Genomic DNA, 15,731 nt, shown 5'->3' with positions numbered 1-15,731 from the left:
TTAAACTCCTTGCAAGCCCAATTAAGGATAAAACATGATAGCAAGAGAATGCAAACCAAAGATTCGGAAAAAAAAAAAAAAAAGAAATGGCAAAGCAAAAGACAGAAGAAAAATTAAAATCATTTTGAGACTTGTATAAACAAATCTGTGGTAAGATTTGTGGCAAGAGGTTTGAAAACCAACAGAAAAGGATGATTTCTTAGCAAATTATACATGATCAAAATTGTCCCCCAAGAACAGTAGAAACCCTGAAGATGTTGAATTATAATAGAAGAGACTAGAAAGGTGAAAAGTTACCATTGGCAAAGACTGGAGAACTGGAATGTGAGAGAGCTAACCTTTGAAGAACAGATAATAGCAATATTATTTAAACTATTCTAAGTGAACTAAGAAAAGCTTACTGAAGACATATACTAGCCATAGTGCTAATCCTAAAATCGTGGGTACACGTGTGAGCATGAATTCGTGTGTGAGAGCTCATGATACAGTGGAAAAATAAGTCCTAGACTCTCACCAGGGAACACAGAGCTGGGTGTACATGTTACTTCTGCCATGGTTCAGGCAGTACCAGGGGAGCATGGCCCAGAGCCACATGGCACACTTTCTAGAAAGCAACAGTAAGGCCATCTTTAGAGTATCTTCCTCAGAGACTTTATGTGAACTAACGTTGATTAACCCATCTAAACATTATTTATAACCTATCAACATTTCTGGTTTGTGAATTATCTTGAGACTAATGAGGTTTATGTCTTTCTATGCTATGTATATAAATTTCTATGCCAGGAGGCAGTAAAGTGACACGGTGAAGAGTAGAGGATCTGGGATCAGACTGCCTGGGGTTTGATCAGCTGTGTCCCCTTGAGGAAACTACACTACCTCTCTGTGCCTCGCTGTCTCATCTGGAGGATAGGGATAACCAGAATATCTACCATATAGGGTTGTCGTGGGGATTTAGTATGTAAGTACACATAAATTGCTTAGAATATTGTCTGGCACAAAGTGAGCGCTCAAGAAGCAGAGGAGAAGGAGGAGGAGGAGAGTATTTATTATTATCACCATCATCTTTATCATTATTTTCGAGAGATGCAGAGAAAGACTGTAGGCTCTGAGACAGACTGGAACGCCTCTTAGCCTTGTCACAGATGCACAGTGTAACCTTGGGAAGTTACTGAACTTACCTTTCCTTTCTTGTGGTAAAGTATATACAACAGAAAATTTGCCATTCAACTAGTTTTGCGTGTACAATTCGGTACCATTCAGGGCATTCACGCTACTGTGCCACCATCACACTGCCATCCATCTTCAGAACTTTGTCATCACCCCAGACTGAAACTCTGTACCATTGAACAGCAAGTCAACTGAACTTGTTTTAAACGCCGTTTTTTTCCCACGTCTGTTAAGGTAGGCCTAATTAGGGCTGCGCTGCTAAAATTAAGTGTGCTAGAAATTGTGAAGTCCCAAACATCTTAGTACTTTGCATCCTTTGGTTCCGGCCCCCTGGATGCGACTTCAGAACTCTGAGCGTGTAGAACAGGGTCGTCTGCAGCCACATTGGTGGCCCTCTACATTCCTATGCTCATCCTCCCCCACCCAGCTCCGGTGACTTTTTTTGCTCAGATATCTTGTTTTGTGAACATGAACGGCATATGCAATGTGTTAACTCTTTTCCGATGCCAAGAATGTGCTAGGTGCTATTTGTGAGAGATAACTTGCCCATTAGATTTATTGTCTAAATTAGGCCAAACACTAACTTGGAAAGAGGAAGCCAGTATCCACGGAAAATTTATTGTTTTGAATATACTTTTTTTTTAATGTTTCTTGAAGATGAAATGTGGTTTCCACTTGTGCGTGATTACAAAGTCGAGAATCTAGAGTTATTTGAAGATAATCTTTTCTCCACACCTTTTTCGAATTACATAGAAAAAAAAAATGGAATAGTTAAGGGGGCCCTGACTTGGGTTAAGAACCTGATAAACTTGAAAGAATAAAAAGAGTGGCCGTGATGTTTTCACCAGATTTCTCTTTTTTGCTTCCAATTCCTACTCCGCATGCCTCTTCTTCCTTTTCGCATATGTTTTAATATCAGCAGAACATCTTAAGTGAACTTTTCTCCAGCCAAAAATTTTAAATACCAAAATTACTTCAGGCCATGGTGTATGTTGACGAGCGCAAAGGTTGATTTTGGTGTTTTACTTTGGTATTTCCTTTCTTGCTGGCTTTTTCGCCTTCTCAGTAGAGAGGTTGTGACCTCTAAATATGATAGGGGTAATGGTATTTGGACCTATCAATATGGCTCCTGCTTTGCACTCTCATTTGCCCTCTAAAAGCCTGTTTCTTTTTCTAATGTCCTCCACATGTCTGCCCTAGACCATGAGGTACTTTGTTCTTGGGGTCATTCTGACTAGTAAATTGTTGGCTTCACTGGGAGCCCTATAAAGGCAGATGTAAAATGTATCCTTATTGCGAGGCTTGAGGGAGGCAGAGATGAACCAGATCCTGGCTGTTTGACTCCTGTTAGCCTGGTATGCCTTGGAGGTTGGCATTGTCAGCATGGGAATTGATCCGAGGGTCTAAGCAAAGGTTGACAGTTTTAGATGAGGGGCCACAACCTAAGTGTGGTGACTATTTCACTCTCATTTGCGTGCGATGTGGAAGTATAAACCATGTTTCGGTCATTCTTTGGGAGTTCAGCATTTCTTTGTGTTTTGTGAGAAAGCAAAAGGTGTATATGGGGGCAAAAGGGTTCTGAAGTCCACTACATTTAGGAAATGCTGAGTTAAAATTAAGAGTTTAAAATGAGAAGAATAGGGGCGCCTGGGTGGCGCAGTCGGTTAAGCGTCCGACTTCAGCCAGGTCACGATCTCGCGGTCTGTGAGTTCGAGCCCCGCGTCGGGCTCTGGGCTGACGGCTCAGAGCCTGGAGCCTGTTTCCAATTCTGTGTCTCCCTCTCTCTCTGCCCCTCCCCCGTTCATGCTCTGTCTCTCTCTGTCCCAAAAATAAATAAACGTTAAAAAAAAAAATGAGAAGAATAGAAGGAGTTTCTCAGAAGCGTTAGTCTAAGCCTTATGAACTCCAAGGAGGGGCAGCACTTTGCAAGTTTTATTTGATTCAGGACCCCCTAGGAGATGTGCACACTAGGACAGAAATTTACAATTGTGATGAAGAATAATTGTTGTTGGGGGGAGGGGTGTGTGCATTTTTTATTGTTAGGTAAAATACACATAACATGAAATTTACCATTTGAACCATTTTTAGGTATATAATTCAGTGGCTTTATGTATCCTGATAATCATCACTATCCATTTTTAGAACGTTTTCATCATCCCACACTGAAACCCTGTAGCCATTAAACAATAACTCTATTCATCTGAATCTCTAGCCCATAGTAACCCCCATTATACATTCTGTCTCTGTGAATTTTCCTGTTCTGGGTACCTCATACCAGTGGAATCGTGTAAAATTTATCCTTTTGTGTCTGGCTTACTTCACTTAGCATAATGAATTCGAGATTCAACCGTCTTGAAGCATGTGTCAGAATTTCCTTCTTTTTTAAGGCTGAATAATATTCCATTGTATGTATGTATCACATTTTGTTTATCCATTTGTCTGTTGATAGGCAGATGGGTTGGCTTTGTTTCCACCTTTCGGCTATTGCGAGTATGGACATTGATGTATAAGTATCTGTTAGAGTCCCTGCTTTCAATTCTTTTGGGTGTATATACCTAGAAGTGGAATTGCTGGATCATACTGTAATTCTGTGTTTAACTTTTTTAAGAACTGCCAAACTATTTTCCGCAGAAGCTACATTTTTACATTCCCACCAGCGGTGTACAAAGATTCCAGTTTCCCCACATCCTTGCTAATACTTGTTATTTTTCTTGTAGTTTTTTTTTTAAATAGCCATTCTCCTAGGTGTCAAATGGCATCTCATTGTGGTTTTGATTTGCATTTTTTTGTTTGTTTGTTTACCTTCTAGTCTAGTTTGGACTGATACGTGATCCTGCTACCATTCACTACACAGTTCCCATGATATGCAGGTTGGATAACGTCCAAAATGGTGTCTGCCTTGTTCAGGGAAATGTGCTATTGATCATATGCTTGGATGTGCTTAGAATGCCAAATTGTTATTAAAGTTTTTAAAACCTCACTTCCGGTTCTGCGTTTGTCTCATCCTGCCCAGCAGTCCAAACCTGCAGCAGTCCACAGACCACAGTTTGACTATCAGTGTCCTGAGAAATGCTGCAGTCATATATTCCATGTCAACAACAGTTTGGCAGTATTGTTTAATGAGGTATGAGAGCTTGAACAGTTTTATTCTAACATAATATGAAGCTATTTTTCATTAAATTCCCAAATGCAAAGAGAGAATTATGCCGGAAAACAATCTGGCGATATAACAATAGCATTTAGGGTTAGTCTGAGTAGTTTGGGGAGTAGTGTAGTCATTTTTTGGAGGCATAAAACCTTGGAATCTAGACAGTTTTTCTGATAGACTGGAATCCCAGTTGTCCTGAGATAGTACTGAGGTATTGACCCTTGAGTAGGCTTGAATGTCAAGTCCTGACGAGGAGAAGCAGCTGCCATGTGGACAGTCATGAGTCTGGAATCCAGAACAAGAGAGAAAATCAAGGTGCTAGACCTTTGGGATTGGGCACTCTATTTTCCTACATGTCCTGAAAGAAGAAGAGCTCAGCTCCAACCACTGTATTGACCAGGAATTGTGCCTGAAAGCTCTTCCAACGGAGTTAGTTCATTAATTATGCTTGTTTCATTCTGTGGTTAGCCACCTTTGGCACCAGGCCTGTTAAGTTTGGGAAACTGAGTCTGCATTACAGTGTAACATATAGGCCCTTTCAAAAGAACATCTTTAAGTACATCTGTATTCTACTCCGTACTAACTTTGAGGAAAAGGTCCACATCTGGTCCACCTTTGTGAAGGTAGCTAGTGTTCTTATCTTTGTCTGACCTGGGTTAGGGAATCACATTCTCCTTTTGGAAATTCTTCTGCCCCCGTACCCTTACCCCACCATTGATGAAAATGACTCATGGTCTCTTTTACCCATCCGTTAGTCACTGTAGGAGGGGACCTCACCAATACGGGTCTTTTCCTTTTCCTGGGATTTTTTCGAACTGCACGGGAAAAAAAGAATTAGTCCTCTTAGGGGGTGACAACCTTCGTATATGAAACTTGGTAACTAGGGATCCATGTGGAGGAAACCTGTCTGCAATGAAAGCAAATAAGTCAACCTGCAGAATGAGCAGACAAGAAATGAAGCAATGGCAGGTTCCAAACACATGAGGTCCTGGCTTCCAGTTTCAAAGGGTCAGGTGCATCCCCACTCCCCTGAGGCTGGGGTGTACTGGGCTCTGTAATCCAATATATGTCTGTTTCCATCCAGAGTTCTCTCACTTGCAAATAAGAGTCCCAACTCTTACCATGACCCCCTTCTGCCCAAAGCACCTAGCACAGTACGTTGCCTTTCATTTAATGAATATGCAGTAAATATATTTGAATACATTCAGAAGAAATAAACTAAAAGTAATGTAGCATACCACTGGCTGTTTGATCATCACTGTAACGTAGACTTACATTTTGCACCCATGGCTGAAAAAATGTTATCAGATTGTTTTCAAATGCCTTAAAATATCCTACTTTATATTCTTTTTTTAAAAAAAAGCTTTCATATGCAGAACTGGGATCACCCAGAGTGAAGGGATTTAACTCTTGGGGGCTAATGACATCTATCTGTGATGGAGAAGATGAAGGCATGAGAGATTTTAGAAGGCAGAGGAGGCATGTAAAAACCTCAGCAAGGACCGGGAGAGGGGCTGATCAAAGACACCTAGAAGGATTACCAAGTAAATCCAGTGGGGCTCAGTGAGGTGGAAGCTTATAAATTTATAGCAGCCCCAGACCCAATAACAGCATCATTATTTCCAGTAGCACCAGGGGCAGGCCATTAGGGATTTAGGGAGATCGGTAAATAATACTCCTCTCTTCCCCTCTCAGCTGAGGCATAAACACAGGAGGCAAATAGAGACCAAAATATCAGATTTACTTCTCATGAAACAAATAGGAGAACATGGGTTCAGAGCTGTAGCCAAGTGGGTTTGCTAATCCTCACTCCTGAATTAACTTTATCCACCCATTCCTGGCACAGCTGGACAACCACAGCCCTCCCCCACAGAGAGAAGCCTCTTACCACATGGCAGAGACAGACAGGACACATATGTCTTACAGACAGGCTGTCTTCCACAGAGGGGAAGTCCAAACTGGCTGAACTGAGCATGCCCTGTTCTTTCTCCCACACCAACCTGGCAGAAGAAGAGTGAGGGGCCGGAAGTGTTGTCCCCTCATGTAGAAACATGAGGAGTGGGCATACCTGATCCCTCTTCGAATAGAGGCAAGCGATGGCTGTGTTGGTTGGCCACCAGGCTCATTTCCAAGGCTAACTGTTCTACCTGCGCTATTTCCTTTTCCTAGTCTTTGCCCCTTAACAGAAAGACAGAGAGGTAGGGGTGCCAAAGACACAAGAAGGGGAGCAGTAGAAGAGTCTCACTGGTCTGGACTGGATCATGAAGGAAACCAGGCAGCAAGGGGAGAGGGAAATGGACTGAGAGAAAAGGGGCATCTTGGGTTGGAAGAGCAAACACTATGGGAGAGAAGGAATGAGGAGCCCGGAGGGAGAGGGGCTAAACCCACAGTAGGATGTTGGAGTTTAAAACTCCACAGGCCACGTATGGGTGACGATTATGACCCTGAAATAGGGCGTGTAAGTAAAAACTTTTGGAATCAAAGCAGTTAAAGAACTGGAAGGAAGGCCAGATTATCGAACAGGCTGCCCGTGGAGAATTTAAAGTCAACTAAAATGTTGATTGTATTGAGTGGTGAGCTTGGCGTCAGCGTCCCCCATGATTGTGACAGAAATAATGAGTAGGATGGAAGGTCACTATGGTGGAGAACTGATGGTTCAAACCTCAAATGAATGAGCATTGCTCATGAGGATGATAGCATCAGTGGTCTGGGAGGGGCAGGGAAGCTCTAGGATGAGCAAGGCGCCACGTTTCTCCTGCCATGCAACTTGCCTAAAAGAACCAGTCCGCCAACCTTCCTTTGACCCACCATCCCTCACCTCAGAATCTCTTCTCTGCCAGACTTCCCAAAGGTGTCTCTGTGTGTTTTCTCCAATGTTTTTGGTTCTGCACTGACTTCCTAACTTTGGCAGTCTGGTTTCTTACCCTATCATTGCAGGGAAATTCTCCCAAAAGTCAGTAATGTCCTTCTAATCAGAAAATCCAGGGGTGCCTGGGTGGCTCAGTCGGTTAAGCCGACTCATGATCTCGCGGTTCATGAGTTCGAGCCCCGCGTCGGGCTCTGTGCTGACAGCTCAGAGCCTGGGGCCTGTTTCGGATTCTGTGTCTCCCTCTCTCTGACCCTCCCCCATTCATGCTCTGTCTCTCTCTGTCTCAAAAATAAATAAACGTTAAAAAAAATTTTTTTAATAGAAAATCCATTCGTTGACGACTTAACAGTTTACATTCTAATAGAAATAAGTATCATAATAGAAAACACTCATCGTGCCAAACATTGTCCTCTTCTAAGCACTTTATGTATATTTTCTTACTTAACTCCTCACAGCAGCCCTATGATATTATGAGTATCTCCATTTTGATGGTCATTCATTCCTTACATGCATATTTATTGGATGTTGACTTACTATATACCAGAGATTGTTTTAGGTAATAGCTAGGTAAGAAAAAGAGCAGTGCAGAGGCACTGGCAGGGTTGGCTGAAGACCAGCAAGGAGTTGGGCCTGGCTGCAGGGAGAGGGAGGGCGGTGGAGATGGGGTCAGAGAGGTAGTGGGCAGCAGCTTCTGGAGGGCTTTGGAGGCCGTTGTGAGGATTTACTCTTTTAGAGGAGGAAACTGAGGCAGGGACCAGGTAAGCAACTTGCCTGTGGCTATTCAGCCAGTAAGTGGCAGTGTGGGTACCCTAGATGCAACATGGTAGCATTTGGCTCTGGAAAACACGGGGCTCCCTGAACAGTGCTCTCATTTGGCTTCCCTGGCAGTCTTGCCTGGTTCTCCTGTTCTCATTTGCCTCTCTTCAGGCATAATGAGCTCCTTCTCCTCGGATGGTTCTTTAAATGTTGGCATTCTGGATGGTCCTGTTTTAGTGTCTCCTGTCCTGTCTGAACTCTCCTGGGCAGTATCATGCTCCCTGTCCTGCCATGGGCACGTCCTGGTGATTTCCAAACCTGCATAATTCCACCAGAATTCACCCCTTAGCTCCAGACCCAAATAGAAGCTCCCAAAGAGCTGTGGTTCTTTGAATACAGAATGTTCCAGACTTAATTTATCATTTCCAGTTCTCGCAAATCTCCCCTTCCTCTGTTCCTGAAGATGGTCTCAGTGGTTAAAAACCTCAGCACCGCCTCAAACACCCTCCTTCTTCTCATTTTCTACTTCCAAATCTACTCAACTGACCAGCCAACAGGGGTGCTCACAACCGCCCCCTCTTTTCTGTTCTTGTTGCTTCTGTGTGGGTTCAGGCTTTCCTCATCTCTCCCTGAGCTCTTGTAATAATCTCTTAAGTGGACCCTGTCTTCCAGCCAGTGGATCCCCCTGCTGCCACCAGACCTTGTCTCTGTAAATAAAGGTCAGATCCGCAGACTCCTTCCATCCTCCTCAGCTGCCCTTGTGTCCTCACCACCCGGAGAACAGTCCAGATCCTTCCCAGAGCTCTCACATGCTCCTCCAGCTGCCCTCTCCTGGCTTTCTTCCCCTTCCCAGCTTTTCCTTCTCTCCCTGCCACCCGCCATGCTTCTGCTCATTTCCCATCCATAAATTGTCTTCTGCTCCTTCTAGCAGCCACCCAGCTGCCACCTTCTGGGTCAAGCTTCCCCAGAACTGCCGCCCCCCGCTCCTCCCCCACCCCCACCCCCCGGCATAACAAGCCAGCTCCCGGTGGAAGGCCTGCTATCCTCATTAAGCACTCCCGGCAAATATAAATGCATTGAAAGTCTGGCCAGTGTTGATTGTTCTGGGCACCTGCCAGTTGCTGGAGCTTGGCGGGAACCCATACAGGCTGGGAGAGCAACCGTGAGCACACGGCAGGTCCAGGAAATCCCCAAATTCTATTAATTGTGGGGTAAGTTCCTGGAGATGTTTTGGTAACGTATTCCTTAAATTCTGAAATCTGTAATTGCTTTTCTGCTAAAGGGAGTTTGTTTGCTTCACTTGTAGAAAACCTAACAAAAGTCATGTTTCTTTAAAAAAAATTTTTGTTGATGTTTATTGAGTTTTGAGAGAGAAAGAGGAAAGGACAGAGTGTGGTGAGCTAGGACGGGCAGAGAGAGAGGGATATGCAGAATCTGAGGCAGGCTCCAGCTTCCAGGCTCCAAGCAGTCAGCACAGAGCCAGACGCGGGCTTGAACCCATGAACTGTGAGATGATGACCTGAGCTGAAGTCGGACGCTTAACCGACTGAGCCACCCAGGTGCCCCCTATTTCTTTCTTTTTTTTTTTTAAATCAAACCTTGTAATATAATACAGAAAAGTAATATTGGTATTAGTTATTGATTCTCCAAAAGGATCTGATCCTCTCTCATATACTTGCAAATCTTTTTGAGATATCCTAATCCTTATTAAGATTTTTAAGGCAAATATTTATTATAGAAAATGTATTAAGATAAGAAATTCAGCAGATGTCATCGCAGTTTACATTTTATTATTTCCACTCAGTCTTTTCATTTGTTGAAACAGAAAATTATATGGATGCTGGGTGTATATGGCATCTTGAATACCTGGCAGTGTAGGCGTCTAGGTTCACTTGAAACACGAATGAGCTTCCTTTCATTTTCTGTGAACTCCAAACCCACCATCATGTTGACCTTTCCCTGTTGGCTGTAAAGGAAAGAAAGCCAAGGAGATCGGACAAAGAAGGCAGCCTCTTACCACCTGTTTGGTTTCCCTAGAGAACCATTAAATGCTGGTTCCTTCCCCGAGCTGGAAAGCTGCAGGCTGTTCTGCAGAGGATCAAGGAACAGAGAAGTCCCTGTCCAGTTGGAAATGACAGCTGGAGAAGGGGAAAGGTAGCGGCAGGCTCCTACCTGCCTTCTGAAGATATGAGGGGGAGAAAGGATCAGGCCGTGGTGTGATCAGAGGTTTGCGCTGAATTGCTCGTCCACCCTTCTCCCCTCCTCCCTCCCGTGGTACTGCCTTGGGCTGATGAAGCTTTTTCTATGGCCTCCGGAATCCTGGAAGCCAAGAAGGCTGCGTGCTTGGCTTTTCTCAACGCATGCACTTTCCCGCTGAAATGTTGTTCTGCTCAGCAGTTAGGTTCGTAATATGGTTAATACTCCCTCCACGTACATTTTGGATTAGGCGGGCATGTTTGGTTCTGGGAACCACCATGCAGAGGTTGTTTCTGTGAGATAATTACAAATGACATGTTAGCAGCTGTCTTACAAATGGACTTTTGGTACATAGCTTGTGAGTAACTTTGAGGTAGCCTGTAGAAAAGTGACAAGTTGGCAGTTAATAATAGTAACTAAACAATAATAGCAACTACCTTTTTAAACTTTCTTTATCTTTTTCCTTTCTGTTTTTCCCTTTCTTTCTTTCTATCTTCCTTCCTTCCTTCCTTCCTTCCTTCCTTCCTTCCTTCCTCTCACCATGTCCCATGTCACTGGCAAGGGCTGTAGTGTATATTTATAGTGTATCTACACTGTGTCTGTTTTTCATGGACGGATAAACCATTCCTCATTTCACTTTCCATAGGCCTTTCTTGACCTGAGTTGACAAGAATATACTAATAACTTCCATATAATGAATGCCCAGAAGGTGCCAGACATTGGCTGTGTTCTTAATATATATCCTCTATAATTCTGGTGTTTCTGTAAGGTTGATGGCACCCCCCCCCACCCCCCCACCCCCCACCTTACAGATTCAGAATCTGAGGATCAGTAAGATTCGGAAACGATGCCCAAGGCCGAAAGCTAATAAATGGATGGGACTGGAATTCTAACTGGAGACCTTTGGACTCCAAAGCTGTTTTACAGTGTCCCTTGATATATTTGTTCTTCTCTCACTTCCACTGTCTGATTGGAAGGCAGACCTCTGTTTAGGGATGTCTTGAACAAATCCAGCCATTTAATGTATCATGGAAATTAATCCAGAAGATAAGAGACTTTCGTTGTAAGTCCTTATGAATTTACCTACTAGAATGTCAGCTGCATGAAGATAAGGAATTTTATTGGTTTTTGTTGTTGTTGTTGTTGTTATTCTCATAAGTCCCTAGAATGCAGCACTTAATTTATTTTAAATATTGAGTGAGTACCTACTATAGGCCAAGGATACTGCTACACTCTGGAGGTAGAGACCACCCTGGGCTTTCCTTCATTTTGCCTTTGAAGCAAGAAAAGCAGGTAGCAAAGTACAAGGACTTTTTCAGAGAAGAGGCCCTAGGGAGGGCGGAAAGCTCAGGCCTTCTTAACCCTAGAGCCCTGGGGAGTGTTTTCACGCATGGGGCAGGTCCACAAATAAATGAAATGGGAAACCACTGCACCAAGAACAAGGAGGAGCTAATGCATGGTAGTTACAAAAACAGCAGTCTAAATACACACATTAATATTAGTCTAACACAAAATGGACTCTTTTTAGGAACTTTACATTAAGTACCTGTGTTGAATTGAGACTCGGGTTACAGTACTTTCCAGTTAGCCAGAGATGGTAACTTTCCATCAGTGGCACTTGATCACTTACCTCAGTGACTTTGCAATAGTTGACTCTGAGGCAACCATTATTTTCTCCTTGAATTTTATGAAATTGGTCTTGCCAGCCAAGCCATGTAGCTGAATACGCTTCTATAAATTTAAAACCCTTTTCTCCCAACTTTTCTTGGAAAACTTCCAAAGGTACAGAGAGGTTGAAAGAATGGCCTAGTGAATGTCTACACAGCATTCACCTGGCGTAGGCCCTGTGGACCATACGGCCCGTGGGCCAAATCCAGCCCAGTGCCTGCTTTCGTAAATAAAATGTATAGGACTACAGACATTCCCATTCATTTATGTATTGTCTGGGTGCAATGACAGAACTGAGTCATTTTGTCAGAGACCATTATGGGCCCAGAAAGCCATATTTACCACATAGCCTTTTGCAGAAAAAAAGTTTGCCAATCCCTACTTTAGATTCACCAATTGTTAATATTTTGCCATATTTGCTTTATCTCTTTCTTCATGACGGGCAAATATTCTCTCTCTCTCTCTCTCTCTCTCTCTCTCTCTCTCTCATATGCACACACCTTTTTTTCCCCTGACTATTTGAAATTATGTCATAGACGTTATCATAAATCATCCCTAAATAATTCATATGTTTGCTTAAAAATAAAGACATCCTCTTATATGGCATCATCATCCTGCCTAAGAAAATTAACATTTATTCAATAATGTCCTCCAACATACAGTCCATATTTAAATTAGATGTTTATAGCCTTATTTACTTTTCTGTTTTGCATCTAGAATCCAATCAGAGGTCATAAATTACATTTGGTCATCGTGTCTCTTCAGTGTCCAATTTTTTGTTCTTTAGTGACTGACATGTTTGAAGAGTCACTCAAAAACTTTTTTTGAAGGCTTACTAAGTTTTATTGGGTTTGTAATACTACAATAGGAGGAGGTAATATAATGGTCACTGCCGTAAATCAGTGTCTTTTACTTCTTCTCCTGTGGGACCGAGACTCTGTTGTATAGTTTGGCTTCTGGAGGTACAACACGAAGATGGGAGTTTTTCTTGGAATTGTACATGTGGAAAAATCTCAGTGTGAAGAGCAAGGCAGATGGGAATTTGCAGAATGCATTTTATGTAATTAAAGGCACAGTCCTTTTTACCCACTCTGGCTGCTGCCCCTGTGAGCTCTTGGCTGTGGAGCTTTTTCTTGGGGCTTTTCTCCTGACCGGGGTCTGGCTCCCCTCCAGTCTCATTAGGTTGCAGCAAGGAGCTGAGAGGAGGCCGGCAGTCATTGAAATCTGCCAGCCCCTATCATTCAGCCCAGCTGGCAACGCAGTCTGTGTGATGAATATAGCAGGCGTTCAAGGGCACATCTGGGGATGCCTAAGGGAAGAGCACCTCCTTGCCTTTCTTAAGGACCTGAAGTGCCACAGTCGTGTGCCTCTTGTGGGACTCCGTGGTGGTCAAAGGTTGGTCCTTTTATTGTGGTCCCAAATGATTCCTAGAGAATACCAGGACCCGTCCTTTGTTTTCCTCTGAGTGAGAAGTCCTCAGAGCTCACAGACCAACCAAAAAGGTAGTTGCATGCCCTGGAAACGACTGGCATGCGCGTCTAATAAAACTCTAGAGATGGGAGGGAAAGGAGGAAAACTTCAAGGAGAAATTTGATCTTTTTAAAACATGCAAAGTAACTGAAGGAGAGACTATCAGGGGTGTGGCTAGCTTTGGACTCTGACCAGCTTTTGTCACTCTGTAAGAGGTGTGTGAATGATGCAGGTCTTGCGCATGATGGCCCATCGTGACTGCTGAAGAAAACCCAGGACACGGGAAAGACACAAAACATTCTGGGAGGGGTCACCTCCATGGAAGCGAAGTGAGACTGTAGTATCTTCTCATTGGTCTCCCTGCCTCCTGTCTTACCGCTCTGAAGTCCTTCCTTCACACTCTCTACTTCCCCCTAGGCCTACCCCCAACAGTCTACTTCTGCTGCAGATCTGAGCACCATTTCTCAGATGACAGCCCCTCTGTGATTTCTGTGGTCTGCTTTCTATGGCCTTCAAGGCCCTCTGTGATCAGCCCCTAATTCCACAGCATCATCTTCCTTTGGTGCCGGCCTCAGATTTGATGCTCGTGTCCATCTTATATGTCATGTTGTTTTTGTACCTCCATCCTTTGCTGGCTGTGTGAACTTGGGCAAAGTGCTTAATTGTTCTGTGCCTCCGATTGCTCATCTATAAATGAGGATGACAGTAATACCTGCTATCAGCGCCTACAAAATACCTACTAAGGTGAAATACCTACTAAGGTTGTACAGGGGTTAAATGAGTTAGTACATATAAAGCTCTTGGGAGGACGCTTTCAATATAAGCTATATAAAGGTTAGCAATTTATTGCTATTGCTCTTGTTGTTTTGAGCCTGGGTATATTAATTGTTTGGTTGCTGCATAAAAAATTACTATAAACTTAGAGTCTTAAATCAATACCCATTTATTATCTTAGTTTCTGTAGATCAGAAGTATGGACATAGCATGATTGAGTCCTTTGCTAAGAGTCTCGTGGGGCTGAAATCAAGGTGTTGGTTGGGGCCGAGGTCCTATCTCTGCTACCAAGGTTCCTCCAAGCTTATGTGCTTGTTGACAGAATTCATCTCCTTGCAGCTACAGAACTCATGGCCACCAGGAATTCTGTTCACTTTCTTGAAATCCTCCCCTGATTATGTCAGGCCCAATCAGATAATCTTCCTTTCAATGAACTCAGAGCCAGCTGGTTAGTGAGGTAATCACAGAGTCATATCCATCACATTCACGGGGCCCTAGCACTCCAGGGGAGGCGATTGTTACAGGGTGTGTACACAAGGGGGCGGCATTCTTGGGGGTCATCTTAGAATCTGGCCTACAGACTGGGTAATTGGGAAACACAATGCTCTTTGGTTTACTTTGTTGAACAGCACTTGCGTGAATATAATTCCGTAACCACCATCATTTCAGATTTTTGTAGTAACTTTCTTAGAGTATTCAGATGGATTCACACTGGTTGGGCCCCTTTATTATTCCTCTCCTGTAGGTCTCTCTAGCAGAAGTCTTCTAGGAAGAGGACAGTGAAGACCTTGTAACCAACAAACCCACTGCTAATGCCCTGCAGTTCCAGAAGGGTGACCCACAGTTGTAGTCCCTTTCAGAGCCATCTGTTTATTCTTGACTCTCAACAGGTGAAGGGCAGGATCGTCAATGGTCAATGGTGCCTCTTACTCTGCCAGTTCAAAGAGAAAATGTTCACGTTGGAAAGGGTCTTTTGCATTATTTGCAAAAGCTTTCAATGCCCCTCTTTTTTCTCTTCCCAATTAAGTCTAGACTGTTTTCCCATTTATTTTTGTTAACGTTTTATTTATTTTTGAGAGAGAGAGAGAGAGCGCACACAAGCAGGGGAGGGACAGAGAGAAAGGGAGACACAGAATCTGAAGCAGGCTCCAGGATCCAAGCTGTCAGCTCAGAGCCCAACATAGGGCTCAAACCCATGAACTGTGAGATCCTGACCTGAACTGAAGTTGGACTCTTAACTGACGGAGCCACCAGGTGCCCTAAAAGATGCTATATTCTGCTTTTCAATGATATTTTACTTGCAGTTGTACACAGATGTATTAAGGTAAAGGAAAAAAAATGAATTTGGCATGCTGTGGGTTTAGAAATTTGAAAGTGTCTGTTTACCTTGGCATATCCTAACCAAATATGATTTTATTTTCCAACAAGCCATAATTTAGGTCTGACTCTTGCTGTCTTAATGACTGACATCCCTTTGGTAATTTGGACTATTAAAGTGGAAGGGCTGGATCATAAAAATAATATAAAATAATATAGACTTGGATTTCTTTTCTTCCCTCCAGGACAATATCATCTTATTCTTGAGAGGCTGTAAAGAGCTCGGCCTTAGAGAATCTCAACTTTTTGATCCTAGTGACCTACAGGATACATCCAACAGAGTAACAGTCAAGTAAGTAACACAAG

General features: G+C 43.3%; 1 protein-coding gene across 8 annotated transcripts in view; it reads left to right on the top strand.

Annotated features, from left to right (window-relative positions):
* The window catches only part of LIMCH1 (LIM and calponin homology domains 1), a 330,666-nt gene that overhangs the window by 206,122 nt on the left and 108,813 nt on the right, over positions 1-15,731 (top strand). For all 8 annotated transcript variants that reach the window (XM_043572773.1, XM_043572769.1, XM_043572770.1 and 5 more), the window contains exon 4: positions 15,611-15,717. In XM_043572773.1, the coding sequence (XP_043428708.1) occupies positions 15,611-15,717 (107 nt within the window). The remainder of the gene's footprint in view (positions 1-15,610; positions 15,718-15,731) is intronic.

This window comes from Prionailurus bengalensis, chromosome B1, assembly GCF_016509475.1.
Source record: "Prionailurus bengalensis isolate Pbe53 chromosome B1, Fcat_Pben_1.1_paternal_pri, whole genome shotgun sequence".
Classification (NCBI taxonomy): domain Eukaryota; kingdom Metazoa; phylum Chordata; class Mammalia; order Carnivora; family Felidae; genus Prionailurus; species Prionailurus bengalensis.
The sequence above is the reverse complement of the archived record's forward strand: the minus strand, read 5'-3'. Positions and strand labels throughout refer to the sequence as shown.